General features: G+C 32.7%; 1 protein-coding gene across 2 annotated transcripts; it reads left to right on the forward strand.

Moving 5' to 3' along the window:
* The first annotated feature begins 5072 nt into the window (after window positions 1–5072).
* Window positions 5073–7453, forward strand: LOC111372184 (F-box/FBD/LRR-repeat protein At2g04230-like). Of its 2 annotated transcripts, XM_022994388.1 has the most exons (4): window positions 5074–6264; window positions 6556–6735; window positions 6931–7075; window positions 7163–7453. In XM_022994388.1, the coding sequence occupies exons 1-4, from the start codon at window positions 5311–5313 to the stop codon at window positions 7234–7236; spliced, it is 1353 nt and encodes a 450-aa protein (XP_022850156.1). In that variant the 5' UTR covers window positions 5074–5310; the 3' UTR covers window positions 7237–7453. The 2 variants fall into 2 exon arrangements, with proteins under 2 accessions (XP_022850157.1, XP_022850156.1); XM_022994389.1 differs by lacking the exon at window positions 6556–6735 and having other exon boundaries at window positions 5073–6264.
* Window positions 7454–14338: the final 6885 nt, after the last annotated feature.

Here is a 14338-nt window from a genome sequence, read left to right on the forward strand (position 1 = left end):
AAAGTATGGTAGAATGGAAAGTGATTGACTCATCTAGATAAATAAGGTCAAGGAATATAATTAAGCTCTCATACCACTTGTCGGGAAATATTTAGGCCTAAACATGCAGAACTACAAAATAAAAAATAATAAATTACTTTTATTATCTCTAAATGATTGAGGTAATTAATCCAATTAACCCTAAGTTTAAATAATCACATAAACGTATAGATCAAAAGCAATAAAGTAAATAACACTAGATCACGGAGGAAAACCCCTTCTCAAGATTAAAAACTTGCTAGTAAAATCTACAAGAAAAGTTAACTTATAATTAATCCAGACAATGCTAAACCTTAGCTGACTCTGACCATCTAATTAGTAAATCACCAATGAACTCCTTTGGTTGTGTGACCTACACTTTCCAACAATTTCGGACTACTTTCTCTCTGCATGGATCACCAAGAATGAGCTTGTTTCATAGCATTGAAACTCCAAGTGTGTCTTCTCCCAACTTCAGAACTCTGAAGATTCATATGTGAATGTAGGGTTTTTGTTGTTCAATATAATAATCTTTTGTGTTTTGATCTGTGGCTGAGGCAAAAGAATATCGGAATGTGAATTTGAACTTCAATGGAATATTTTCTTAACTTAAAACAAGGCTTAACCAACAAAAATATGTTCAGGATAACTTTATGGAACAATGATATTGCGTTGAATAAAGAGATCATTTGATCTTCAAATATTGATCTCTATAATGAAAATAATGTTCAATCACCCTTTGGATGAAATACGACATGTATATTTATAATAGACAATTTTAGAGGTTTAATATGATTAAAAAATGGTTGGAAAATCATGAAATGGACTCCTATACGTCGCATCATCGCTCGAGTGTTGTCCTGCGCCAAGCGAGCGAGGCTCTTATTTTGAGCGCTTGAGCACTCAATGTGCAGCTAGCGAGTATTTTTGCACCAACTTTTTCTCCTTGGTCCATATTTGAAATCTTTGACTTTTTCAATGATAACACATTTGTGTCAAAGATACCTAAGATAGTTATGTCATTTATGGCTTTACATTAACAACAAGTTTACAGTTGGTAGTAGCGATAAGATGATCAAATCTACAAAAATATGTTGTATTCAAGATTTGATATAAAAAGTTATGGGGTCAACTGATATTATACTTGGAATTAAAATTTCAAGATTGTCAGATGAACTCGTTCTAAGCCAATCATATTATGTAGACAAAATTTTGGAAAAAAATTAACAAAAATGATTCTGGCATGACTAGAACACCAATATATACAAGTTAGCATTCATCTAAAATAAATGTGAAAGGTAGAATACTCTAGAATTATTGGAAGATTGGTGAACTTGATGAGTAGATATATGAGCAATCCAAGAGTTGACCACTAGAAAGGTATTAAGAGTTCTGAGATACTTAAAATATACTCGTAGCTATTGATTGTAATATACCAGATATTCAGCAGCCATAGAAAGATATATTGATTATAATTAGATTTCTGATATAAAGGACCAAAGTCGATGAGTGGATTTGTATTCACATTAAGACGTGCATCTATACCATGGAATTAGAATTTATAGCTTTTAGACAAATCTGAGGAAGAGACAGAGTGGCTATACAGCTTCTTAGAAGATATTTTAAAATGGTTAAAACTTCAGCAATTTGCATCGAAAGGATATTGCGGATCACTAACCAAAGGATTAAATAAAGAGTTAGTTGGAAAGTCATCGAAAGGAATCGAATTTAAGCCCTTGAACGAATGAGTTAATACAAATGAAACCTAACATAGCTGGCTGGAGATCCCAAGATCTAGGCTCAAAGGACAACTTAATTGTAAAGAATGTATTGAATCACTGTAGGAGATAACATTTTCTGCCCATTCCCATGATGTAACAATGATGTCCGTAAAGATGGAGGATAAGTAATACGCTTTTAGTAGTTCTTATGCATAAAAAATCGAGTAGAGTAATATAAGTCACTTGTAATAAGAAATCACCTATGTGAGAGAGAAATGAGTTCGTTTTAAGGAAATTGTGTTTGGCTCATTTCTTAGAAACTCTTGTAAAACTAGTTGTATGTTTATGACCAGCAATGCACATAACAATGTGAACTAAATTATCTATGAAAGAATTCTGTATAGAGTACTTCATCTAAATAAAAGAAAGAACAGTTAAAAGACATCGTGTCTACTGGTTAGTTAATAAAGCAAATATAGTTTTTATAAGGGAAGGTTCAAAGGGCAATATCTACTTATCCTATGTCCAATATATTGAATAATACTCAACAAGACTCGATGTCCCTGGATGTGAGAGGTTCTCTTATTGTATTGAACAAAAATCACCACTAAATATGGTAGCAATCAATTACCATATTAACCAATGGTAACCTATAATTTAAATATGGTAATACAATTATAGTAATAATATAATTGTAATCTTCAACAATCTCTATAATCTTCGATAATCTCATTGATATCCCTCTCAAACTGATGCTAGTAAAAGTATCAATTTGTTATCATCAACAAGCGAAAGTGACAATACTTGTGCCCACGAAGAAGAAATCCAAATCAGAGCAATCAGCTAGGAAAATTAGTGATGACAAGAGATTAAGAACAACAAATAGTGTAGAAACAACTAAGAACTACTCCAAAGACACTCCAAGAACACTAAAAAAAAAAAAAACAGTTCAGCGAGCTCACATCCCAAGAAGACTTTCCAAAAGAAATCCACGAAGTGTGCCGACACACACAGTGAACTCTATATGTCGAGAGAACTTAATCGAACACATAATTCGTGTTTCGAAAAAAGCTCTAACGCCAATACACTGACCAAATTTCCAGCAATATATCGCTGACCAAGATGCTGCAGTTTGAAGAAATCCCACAAATCAGCGTACACCAAGATAATCCTCTCCTGAGAATCCAAAAACCATCAAAGGATAATCCTCCTTTGAGAATCCAAAACTTTAGCTCATCATTCGAGCAATTAAAACACAAATATCTGCACTCTCATGTCTCTCTCATCCATATGACCCATCAATAAGGTCCACAAGTTTCTTATCGGAAGAAAATCAAGCCATATTCCAAAGCTTACACAAAATTAGCCCACAAAGAAAAGCCACAATTTATAATCCAATTGCTCATAAATCATAAGCATCTATTAAAATCTCCAACACCTAACCCATTCATTAAAAATAACAAAGCTCAAAAGAAAACTAAAATAATGAGCCCACTATAAGAAATTTAGCAAAAATAAATCTCAAGACTAAAGATGGCCCAACCGAAATAAGCCCATTACTTGATATTATTGACCCAAATTCCAAAACCCAACAAAATCAATTTAAGCTCAACACAAAGGGGAAAAAACACGTGTTCCGCCCAAACCACATAGGTACAATAAACAATTGAGGCCCAAAACAGAGAAGATCACCACCTTCGCTCTCTCATTCAACTTTCATGTGAAGTTAGCTTGTCGCAGCGATGAATCAACCTTTAGAGACGCCGGAGATTGGAACTCCCTTCAAACGGCACCAAAGAGAACCATATAGCATCTAAACAAGACGAGGCACTGCTAGAAAGAAACAAGACTTGACCATCTGCATTCGACCTGGATGAACAGAGGATCAACTATGGACGCTGACTAGCAATCGATGTCGAAAACACAAGATAGGACTATGGACGTCGGCGTAGACTATGATAAGTAGTAAATTTAGAGCAAAATAGGGGGTTTATAGGCACAGATGAAGTTACTACTTTGATACCCATGTCTATGTGACCAGGTGATGATTGACCTTTAATTACTATGTCATAAAGGGTTGACTGATGGCATCCGGACGGAGATAGCTGGAAATCACCAAGTCCAACTAAAAAGCCGATATCTAGGGATCCATTTTTGCACTTTGAAGCACTTACAAAAACAAACAAGGTAATTTGATCGGATGAGCGACACAAGGTCGCTCACTAAAGAACAGGAGCTTGCAAGTTTAACCTAAATAAAATAAAATTCGCTCTAATACCATGTCAAATATACTGAATAATATTCAATAAAATTTTATGTCCTTGATGTGAGAGGTTCTCGCTTTATATAGAATCAAAATCAGCACTAAATATGTTAGCAATCAATTACAATATTAACTAATATTAACATATAATTTAAATATAATAAAAACAATATTTCTATACATGATACAATAATAATAATAGTACTATTGTCGTAATATTCGACAATCTCTGTAATCATTGATAATCTCATTAACATCCTGTATAGATTTCAACTGTTAAATTATATCATCAAAATTTTATGCTTCCCGTTTATGTGTCTCTTTCAATTTTTATTTATGTGGGGGATTATTGGAAGAATAATTTAATTCGGATACTTTTCGCATAATTTTGAGTGCGGGATCCGTTCGTTCATTTAGAAATATCAAAGTTGATTCGAATTCCCGTGGAAATGACAAGTCAATGATGGGTTAGGACATATACATCTCTAAGAGTATTTAGAAAGAATAAATTCAAACTGATGGCATCAAATCAATATAATGGTTACATACGAATGAGTTGTCAAAAAGAGATGAGAGTTTTTATTTTTTATTTTTGTTGAAGAAATTCCGACTTAATCATATTTCACCACGTCATGTGTATGTAAACTATTATATACATGTATCATAATTGTAAATTAAATACTTGAAATTTGACCGGCTTTATTTTTTCTCTTCTATTTTTCTCTTATTCATTTAGCCCTTGATTGTGCTCCATTTTTTTAATCAAATTTGAATTTAGTAATAATAAATTTCTTGAGAATATGTTGTTAAAAAATATGGCAAGATTTGAATTTACATACAAATTAATTTATTGAGAGAATGTGTGTGTGGTTGAAAATGAATTTAAAAATAAAAATTAGACAATGGGTCTCAAACATGTCTTTATGTCTGAACTTTTTATTTCTGATACTTATTTTTAACTCCATGTTTACACAAATAAACTCAAATATTTTCTTACTTATTTTTCAAAAAATCACTTTTCAAAACATTATTTTTCTTGTATCCATTTCTATTTACAATGGTCATCAATCAGGGAATAATACTTATGACTGAGCCTTTTAAGTTTAGCCAAACACTCTTCCCTCGCCCCCTTCACACCGCTCGATGAAGACACCTAATCTCAGAGCATTCAAATCCCCAATTCACGATAGGCAAGATCCAAGATGTTACTTTGATTTGTGAATCTATTTGGGAACAATTCGAATTGGGAAGCCATTTCTTGATATTATAAATACCCTTTCAACTTCTGATCATCAGCCCCAAATCATCATGGTTGCACCCAAAATCAAGAAAATTGTAAATCAAAAACAAGAATCTAATGAGGATAAACTCAGTAGTTTACCAGACTGTATTCTGATTCATATACTGTCCTTTCTCGATACAGAATCAGCTATCAAAACCTCTGTGTTGTCTAAGCGTTACAGACTTTTGTGGACTTCGCTTCAATGTCTTGATTTCAAGTTTCATGGATGTTCTGTTGATCGTTTTTTGTCGTTTGTTAACCATGTTCTTGAACGCAGGGAACACAGCAATCTCAGTATGTTTCGTCTTTCGTTGAAAGAGCAGGTGAATTCGGGCTTTCTTGATAATTGTATTGCTTATGCGATGAAACACAAGGTGGAACATCTCAGAATCCGGGCTTACGCTGATGAGCATTCGCCATTGACATTGCCAAGTTTGTTGCTTAACTCCTCATCATTGAGAATTTTACGCCTCAATAACGTGTCATGTTGTAGTATAATGTTGCCAAAGTCGCTTGCATTGCCGGGATTAAAAGTTTTACGGCTAAAAAATTTTGTGTTTTCAGACGAAAACTATAATGGTGAACTTTTCTTGGGGTGTCCTAATCTTGAGACATTGATTTTGAATAAGTGTTCAATAAGGCCTGATGGTGAAGTCAAGGTTTTGGATGTGAAATGTTTGAACCTTAAGAATTTGGAGATAAGGCATTGGAGGAGTCCGTGGAGATGTTTTGATGAACATATGATTAGTGTAAATGCGCCTAGGCTTTGTTCGGTTAAGTTTCAAGGTCATATTCCAAATGTAGATTTCAAGGAGGATATCTGGTGTTTAGATGAAGTTTGCATTGATTTGTATTGTCCAACGGCGTGCGCAATGGTTGATGTGAGTGAGAGAAGGCGAAGGACATCGGAATTTTGTATGAGTATGCTCCATCAACTATGTGAAGTGAAGTCTCTTGCTTTGTCGCTGAACACGATTGAGGTATTTCAGAACTTAATGTTTATGCATGATAAAAGAATTCAGTAATGTCAATTCATTGTCTAAAGACTTAGATTTCTAGCACAAATTTTAGCATTGAAGGATCAAATTTAAGAAAATATCCATTTTATTGAAGTTAAAGATAGTAATTCCATTAATTGTGTTCAAATTTAAAATCATAAAAGTAGATTGTTTATATGTTAAGTTTTCCATGCAGTTCTTCTTATTTCGAACAGTATTCAGGATAATCTGTTTCTGAATATGTACTTACTTATGTATTTCGACTTTTCCTAGATTCTATCTGCCATTCCTTATTTACAAGTATATGGACCTTCTATATTTCAAAATTTGAGGTATATAAAGTTCATGGCAGAGGATAAACATACAGTGTTGACAATTCCGATTAATACTGTTACACCCTTATTGGAGGGTAACGTCTCTGAGATCACGATATTGGATTTGGACGATCCTAAGGTATAAAGCTTATCTTCTGACCTTACTTTTACTCTTACTTATGTCTTGAACTTGAAATTCAGTAAAAGATTAGATGTTGTGAGTTTATCAAATCATTAATGTAAAAAAGAATTCGAACAGACGAACCCAGATTGATTCTTGAGAGAAAAAAGGGAAAAAATCGTTTAAATTGGTTTTGCAATTACTCATTTACAGGAGCAGCAACTCTTGATAAATATTAAGCGTTCAAGGATAAATGTTATGTGCAAGGACGCGATGATCTCTATACCTATACATGTCATGTCCTACATACTGGAAAGCTCCCCTTCTGCAGAACTTTTAATTGTTGAACTCCCAAAAGGTATTTCCCATTTGAGTGTATTAAGCAAAATACACGGGATGTGGATTTATCAATTTAGTGTCTAAGATGTTTATATTTTTATCTCAGGTATCGTTGGACAAGATCTCAGGAGAAAGATGTTCACAAGAAAATCGATGTATTGGCATGCAGGGATGCAATAACAGAGTCTGTCTGTAACAACTATTTCATAAGAATGTCTTGGTTTGATATTAGTTTGTGAATTTTGTAATTTCCTTACGCTTAGCGTAACAAAAAATGTGCAGCAAACTGCAAAATCTCTCTTTTTATCCAAGTATTATAGGCAGGCTTGTGGAAGAATTAAATTCCTTTGAGGAGTTTTGAATGATGAAATTTGGTATTATATCTGACTTTCTGATTTGAGTGTTCTTACAAATTTCTTAAGCTATGCATGAAGTTGTGAATTAGACAGGACTATGGGAAATCATGTTTAGTTTTTTTGGTAATTTTTTATTTTCTTCTTCTTCTTTAAATGATACTTTGCACAATTCATCTTACCAAAATGAGCCAGAAGTAGAGCCAAATTGGAACGTGAGTATTTTCAGAAAATTAGCAAGAACTTCTCGTCTACAGAATGTATTTTCTACGGCTGCACTATTGAAAATTCACTAAAATTTATCAATAAAACCATAAGTATAGAAAAATTTTAACAGAACTTGTATTAACGCTGACGTGGCACAATATAAGTGGATTTTTTTTCCCAATGATGTCATGTCAAGTGTTGTCTGTAAAGTTTTCTAGTCAAAAAATTTCTATACTTGTAGCTTGATTCAAAATTTATTGTGACTCCTTTTAAGTTTGATTTCAGTATGATAATTGGAGCAAAGTTAGGATTCCGAGGATGGCAGACTAGGATGCACAGCACACAACACGAACATGTCTACATACGATTTTAAGAAAATTAGGACATGAAATCTTTTTCTTTATATCGTCTAAACGAGTCTAGTACTACGTACATGAACAAAAGGTTTTGCCCGAAGTTTAAGTAGGGAGGATATGATTGCTCTAGATATTATTAAGAGAAAAAAATGTTACAATTTTATTCATTACACTATCCAATCTTGTGTGGTAACTAGTGTAAAATTCGATAGCATTGCATAGTATCAAGGAAGAAAAAGAGACTTGAAATCTTTTTCGTTATATCACCTAAACATGTCTAGTACTTTGTACATGAACAAAAGGTTTTGCAGGGGACATGTAAAGGTTTTGCAGGGGACATGTAGGAAATCTAGTACAGTTTGGACAAATTCTATGCTGATTATTGATTGCAAATAGGTCATATGCTGCTCTACAAGGATGGTAATGGAGGTTAGATACGACAAGACAACAATAAATTAAGTCTTGTTTTCAATAAACTTGAAATTGACAATGTTAATTTTTTTATCCCCACTCAGTTGTTTATAGAAAATGGAAGTTAGATACAACTTCGTTGACTTAATCCATGCTGGAGTATTGAGTACGTTCGTTATAGGAAAGAAAGGTTTTGGTTACACAATACAGTAAACATGTACTGAAAAAATTCCATCGAGGGCTTTCTACCTTGAAAATAATTTGCTTCGGATATGAATTTTGAACCTTGAGAAGGATCTCATCCAAGGACTCAATAAAATATATAGTAGAGAATTAAATCTTATTCCTAATAAATTTGAAATCATTTATGTGAATTTTTCTTTTGTTGTTTCAATTCATGTAGCTAATCCCAAATTAGGGATGTTAATGACCCATATTTTTTGGGTCTTTAGGCACTCGGTCTCACCCATTTTTATTTCTTTTCCTTTTAAATGGAATGGCATGGTCAACAAGCACAACAATTTTCGAGTTTGAGCTTGATGTAATAATATATATGTTTTTCGCCTTGTAATTGTTAATTACATAAAAAGTTAATTTATGTATCAATTCTTACAGGTTCTCGAAGGCGGAGCCTCATTATGTCCAGTGCGGGCATTGGGCATATGCCAGCACTGAACTTTGAGGCTCAACCCAATAAATTACATTTTTTTAAATATTAGCAATGGCCCGCACTTAACTTTGAGGCCCAATCCAATAATTACTTCTCCTTTTTTTTTTCTTTTTTTTTTTATTAATATTAGCAATGGCCCAAGATTTGCTTGATTTTAGGCATAATTTGATTTGGGCTTCACTTACTTTTGCTTTCTGTTACTTATTTTTGCTTTCAATTACTTGATAATAACGTTATTGTACAACGATATTAAAGTATGAAAACTTGCAAGAAATACGTTTAATTATAAACTTTCATTTTTAGTATTATCGCAATTTTGTTTTATAGTTTTATCATCATTAAATTCATTGCCAAAACTCAATGTTCGACGTGGGTTAAATTATGACTATACTGAACGAATTTTCTAGCTCCGCCCCTGCATGTTTTACACACCATGGTCGTGCTACTTAGGTGCACCTCTCGTAATTACTTCTCATCTATCATCTGAGATAATAAAAACTTGCTCTATATCTTCTAATAAATTTAATAATCAAGTCAACCGGTTTTGAGTAAAAGGATAAATGCAGGTTATTAAATTTGTTGAAAACTCGTTCAAAAATTAATTTATTGAGAACATAGATAAATTTCTTTGTTGTCATTGTTGTCACCACTTGTATAAATTGAAATAAAAGTAATTCATCTAAAATCCAAATAAATACCTACAACTTCTAAGAATCTAAATACATAGTTGGTAATATTCATAATGCAACTAATACGACTTGAAAAGTTCCAATTTCTTTAGATCGACCAAGTGAATCTTGTAATGAACCTGAACTGAGCAAGGTATAAAAATAGAGTAATGCAGTTTAACCCTAAGATAGATTTAGAAATATAATTTAGACTTTTGTAGCCGACCCCAAAGATATGTGGTAAGCCCCAACTAGGGTTGTCAACGAGTCAAATCGAGCCGAGAGTAAAATTAAACAGGCTTTTTTCGAGTTCGAGTCGAGCCGAGCAAAAGTTCAACCAAAAAAACAAGGTTCGACCCGATCTTTTGACTTGGGCTTTGCCCGGAACCTAACAATTGGGCTCGACCCGAGCCACGGGCAGCCTGAGCCGATGAGCTCAATTGACATCCCTAGCCCCAACAAACTTGCCTATAATTCATCTAGAATCCAAATGAACGCCTACAAGATTGAAGAATTTTTCCTTTCTTCTTCTTGGCTTTTGACTGTGAATTTGAGTTCTTCAAGTGTTCATCATCATCGTCATCATGATCAGCAGTTAAATCACTCTGGTGATGGATTCTACTATACCCTTCAGACACTGAAGAAGATTTCTTTAAAGAAAATGACCTCTTTACCACTGTTTGAAAAAAGGATTTCTCAGTCACGTCCTTATGAGAAGGGACAGAACATTTTCTCTTCAAGATTTCTCCAAAAATCTCTCCTATGCCATCCTCAATTTCGTGTTTGGCTATATAATCCGGCATTCTGGGATAGTTTTTAGGGCATTTTTGTTTGATTTCCAGGGATTTGGGGGTGTTTTTAGCAATAGATGTTGGTGTACGAGATGGGAAAGAAAAATCAGAAAGATGTAAAGATTTTGATCTTGTTTTACTAACTTGGTCTGATTATCGAGTATGATTCACTCATTTTTTTCAAGAGAAATTGTTGGTTTGGGATGAATTTCAGTGGAATGTGAAAGAAAGAAGACGAGAGAAACTAAAATAAGAAGTCAATCATACATAGAAAAGACCCATAACATGCAAAAGTGGGGACAGAAAATAAAAAGTGATCCACGTTCAGAAGGAGATTGAGACATGCTTGACTTGCTAAAAAGTGATTTAGGGCCTGATAGGTTCCATTTTCCATGTTAGAGATTGGTTTTCCACCCAACTTTTCATGTGACCCATTTTTTCATGTTTTCAAGGAATTGATTTTCCTTCGGTTTTGATGGAAATTGATTTTTCAGATTTTTTTATATTTTTAATTTTTTTTTTGGCAATTAGAATAAATTTTATTTCCAATTGTAACAAATTAGTCCTTTTAATTGATAATTTTCATGAAAAGTAAAACCAGACGAACATCAAAAAATAGAGAATTTCAATATTTTTCAGATAAAAAATTATATCAATCAAATGCATTTAATTAACAATTTTCAGAAAAATAAATTTTAGGCAATTCAATTCCCTAGAATTCATTTTCTTTCCATCCAAATTCCGTTCTTGCAATCAAACGAACCCTCAGACGAAATGATTCAATATGGTAATAGGAAAAAAAAAAAAAGGCTTAACTAGTATACTAAATATACTTTATTACATGTTTACCGATGTCAAAGCTTTACAATCAACCTTACCAAACAAGTCATAAATGTATGTTTTAGTACGTGGGATTTGTTCAATAAAGGGCTTCTATATACTATCTTATTTAGAAGATGTTTGGCAAGGATTAAATTAGATTTTTTTAGTAAATAGTAATAAAAGTTTTTGAAATGTATAGTTAAAAAGTTATATGATCTATGAAAAATGTGACTAATATTAATTATTTAATTTTGACTTGGATTAAAATCAGATTTTAATCAAAATCAAACAAGCGCTTAGTCTTATCCAATCCAACGTGTATTTTGGTAAATAGATATTTGCACGATTTTAATCAGACAAGCGCTTAGTCTTATCCAATCCTCAAAATCAGACAAGCACTTAGGCTTATCCAATCCAACATGTATTTTGGTAAATAGATATTTGCATTGCAGTAGGTACATGTTCGTCATCTCATTAAAATATGAATATTATAACAGTCATAACGCCATTGTAACTTTTTATGACATTTATTTGTCACAGTTTCACATGGCAAAAATAAAGCGAGAAATGGTAGTTGAAGTTATGGCAAACTAATTTCGATGTCAAAATAATGACACATTTAAATTTGACAATGCAGAAACAGTTCAACTGTAGATGGGCTTTTCCTTTAAGTTATACCTTGGACCGTCATACGAATTATCGAAAAACTATAAACTTTTGTATGTACGTATTGAACATTACGTTATTTATAAGTAAGAGAGACATATCCAATCCAACATGTTATAAGGAGTTCATATTATATATGAATGATTGAAAATTTTACATGAATGATTGAAAATTTATTTCACTGCTTGCTTTTGATCCGGTTTTGGAGTTGATCGGCATTTGCTTTGGATATGAATTCGAACCTTGAGGTCTAAGGACTCAATAAAATATAACGTAGAGAATTAAATCTTATTGTTAATAAATTATGTGAATTTTTCTTTTGTTGTTTCAATTCATGTAGCTAACCCCAAATTAGGAATGTTACTTTAGGCACTTGGTCTCACGCATTTTTTTTTTTTATTTCTTTTCCTTTTAAATGGAATGGCATGCTCAACGAGCACAACAATTTTGAGTTTGAGCTTGATGTAATAATATATAAGTTTTTTGTCCTGTAATTGTCAATTACATAAAAAGTTAATTTATGTATCGATTCTTGCATGTTCTACACACCATGGCCGTGCTACTTAGGTGCACCTCTCGTAATTACTTCTCATCTATCATCTGAGATAATAAAAACTTGCTTTATATCTTCTAATAAATTTAATATTCAAGTTAACCGGTTTTGAGTAAAAGGATAAATGCAGGTTATTAAATTTTATTGAAAACTCGTTCAAAAAATAATCTATTGTAGGTTCCACCTCCACAGCTGTAAATCCTAAAACAAATCAATCTCTAATCTGGCATAAAAGACTTGGTCACATTTCAGAAAAAGGTCTTCTTCTCTTAAATAAACTTGGCTGTTTTAGAAAAGATAACATTGAAAGGTTAGATTTTTGTGAAGACTGTATTTTTGGAAAACACCAAAAACAATCTTTCAAACCTGGAATTCATAAAAAATCATCCATTCTAGAATATTTACATGTTGATCTCTGGGAACCAGCCTCTGTAAATACACTGAGTGGTTTTAGATTTTATCTACTAATTGTAGATGATTTTTCAAGAAAAACATGGACCTTTCTGTTGAAACAAAAATCTGATACATTTCAAATCTTTAAACAATGGAAGTTGATTATTGAAAATCAAACCAACAAGAAAATTAAAGCACTTAGAACTGACAATGGACTCGAATTTTGTAATACTGAATTTGATTTCTTTTGTAAAGAAAATGGTATATTAAGGCACAGAACTGTGACATACACTCCGCAACAGAATGTTGTTGCTGAAAGAATGAATAGGACCTTATTAGAAAAGGTCAGTTGTATGTTACATAGTTCTGGCTTACCAAAATTTTTCTGGGAAGAAGCCCTCAAAACTGCAACCTATCTTATAAATAAAAGTCCATCAAGTGCTATTAACTTTTAAATACCTGAAAAATTGTGGTCAGGAACTATACCAGATTACAGAAAATTAAGAGTATTTGGCTGTGCTGCCTATGCTCATCAAAATGAAGGGAAATTGGAACCTAGATCGCAAAAATGTGTCTTTCTTGGTTATAGAGAGGAAACCAAAGGATATAGACTTTGGGTGAAGGAACAAAATGGTTTCAAAGTTATTATAAGTAGAAATGTCATATTCAATGAAAAGGATATGTCATGCTTAAATTCATCTGGACCAAAATCAAATGAATCTACAATCATAAAAGAAACTGTTCTGAAAAATCAAATTGATAGCCCCATTGATCATAATGATCAGATTGAGGTGGAGACCACTCAATCTGAAGCTGAAAGTGATCTACCTGAACCTGTATTTGAATCTGAAAATGCATCTCTTACTGATTATCAACTAACAAGAGATAGGGAGAGGAGAAATAGAATACCCTCTACCAGATTTAATACTGATGAATTTGTCACCTTATTTTCTGGTCTAGATACTTTGAATTCAGAACCAAACACCTATGAAGAAGCTGTTATTTGTCCTGATTCAAATTTCTGGAAGGAAGCTATGGATGATGAAATGAATTCTCTGATAAAAAATGAAACTTGGGTATTGGTAAATAAACCAAAAGACAAAAGGATAGTTGATTGTAAGTGGATTTTCAAAATAAAACAAGATGACTCTAACTCAGAAAATAAGAGGTATAAAGCTAGATTAGTAGCAAAAGGCTTCATCCAAAAAGAAGATGTAGATTACAATGAAATTTTCTCTCCAGTTGCTAAATACACCTCAATCAGAATCCTTCTTGCACTAACTGCACATTTTAACTGGGAATTAGAACAATTGGATGTCAAGACAGCTTTTCTTAATGGAGAACTTGATGAAAAAATATACATGAACCAACCAAAGGGGTATCAAATAAAAT

This window comes from Olea europaea, chromosome 23, assembly GCF_002742605.1.
Source record: "Olea europaea var. sylvestris chromosome 23, O_europaea_v1, whole genome shotgun sequence".
Classification (NCBI taxonomy): Eukaryota; Viridiplantae; Streptophyta; class Magnoliopsida; order Lamiales; family Oleaceae; genus Olea; species Olea europaea.

Excerpts from the sequence above, each read along its gene's own strand:
- LOC111372184 (XM_022994388.1), top strand. The coding sequence starts at position 5,311 with ATGGTTGCACCCAAAATCAAGAAAATTGTAAATCAAAAACAAGAATCT. Across the intron at positions 6,265-6,555 it reads TGTCGCTGAACACGATTGAG|ATTCTATCTGCCATTCCTTA; the intron begins GTATTTCAGAAC and ends GACTTTTCCTAG. Across the intron at positions 7,076-7,162 it reads AATTGTTGAACTCCCAAAAG|GTATCGTTGGACAAGATCTC; the intron begins GTATTTCCCATT and ends TTTTTATCTCAG.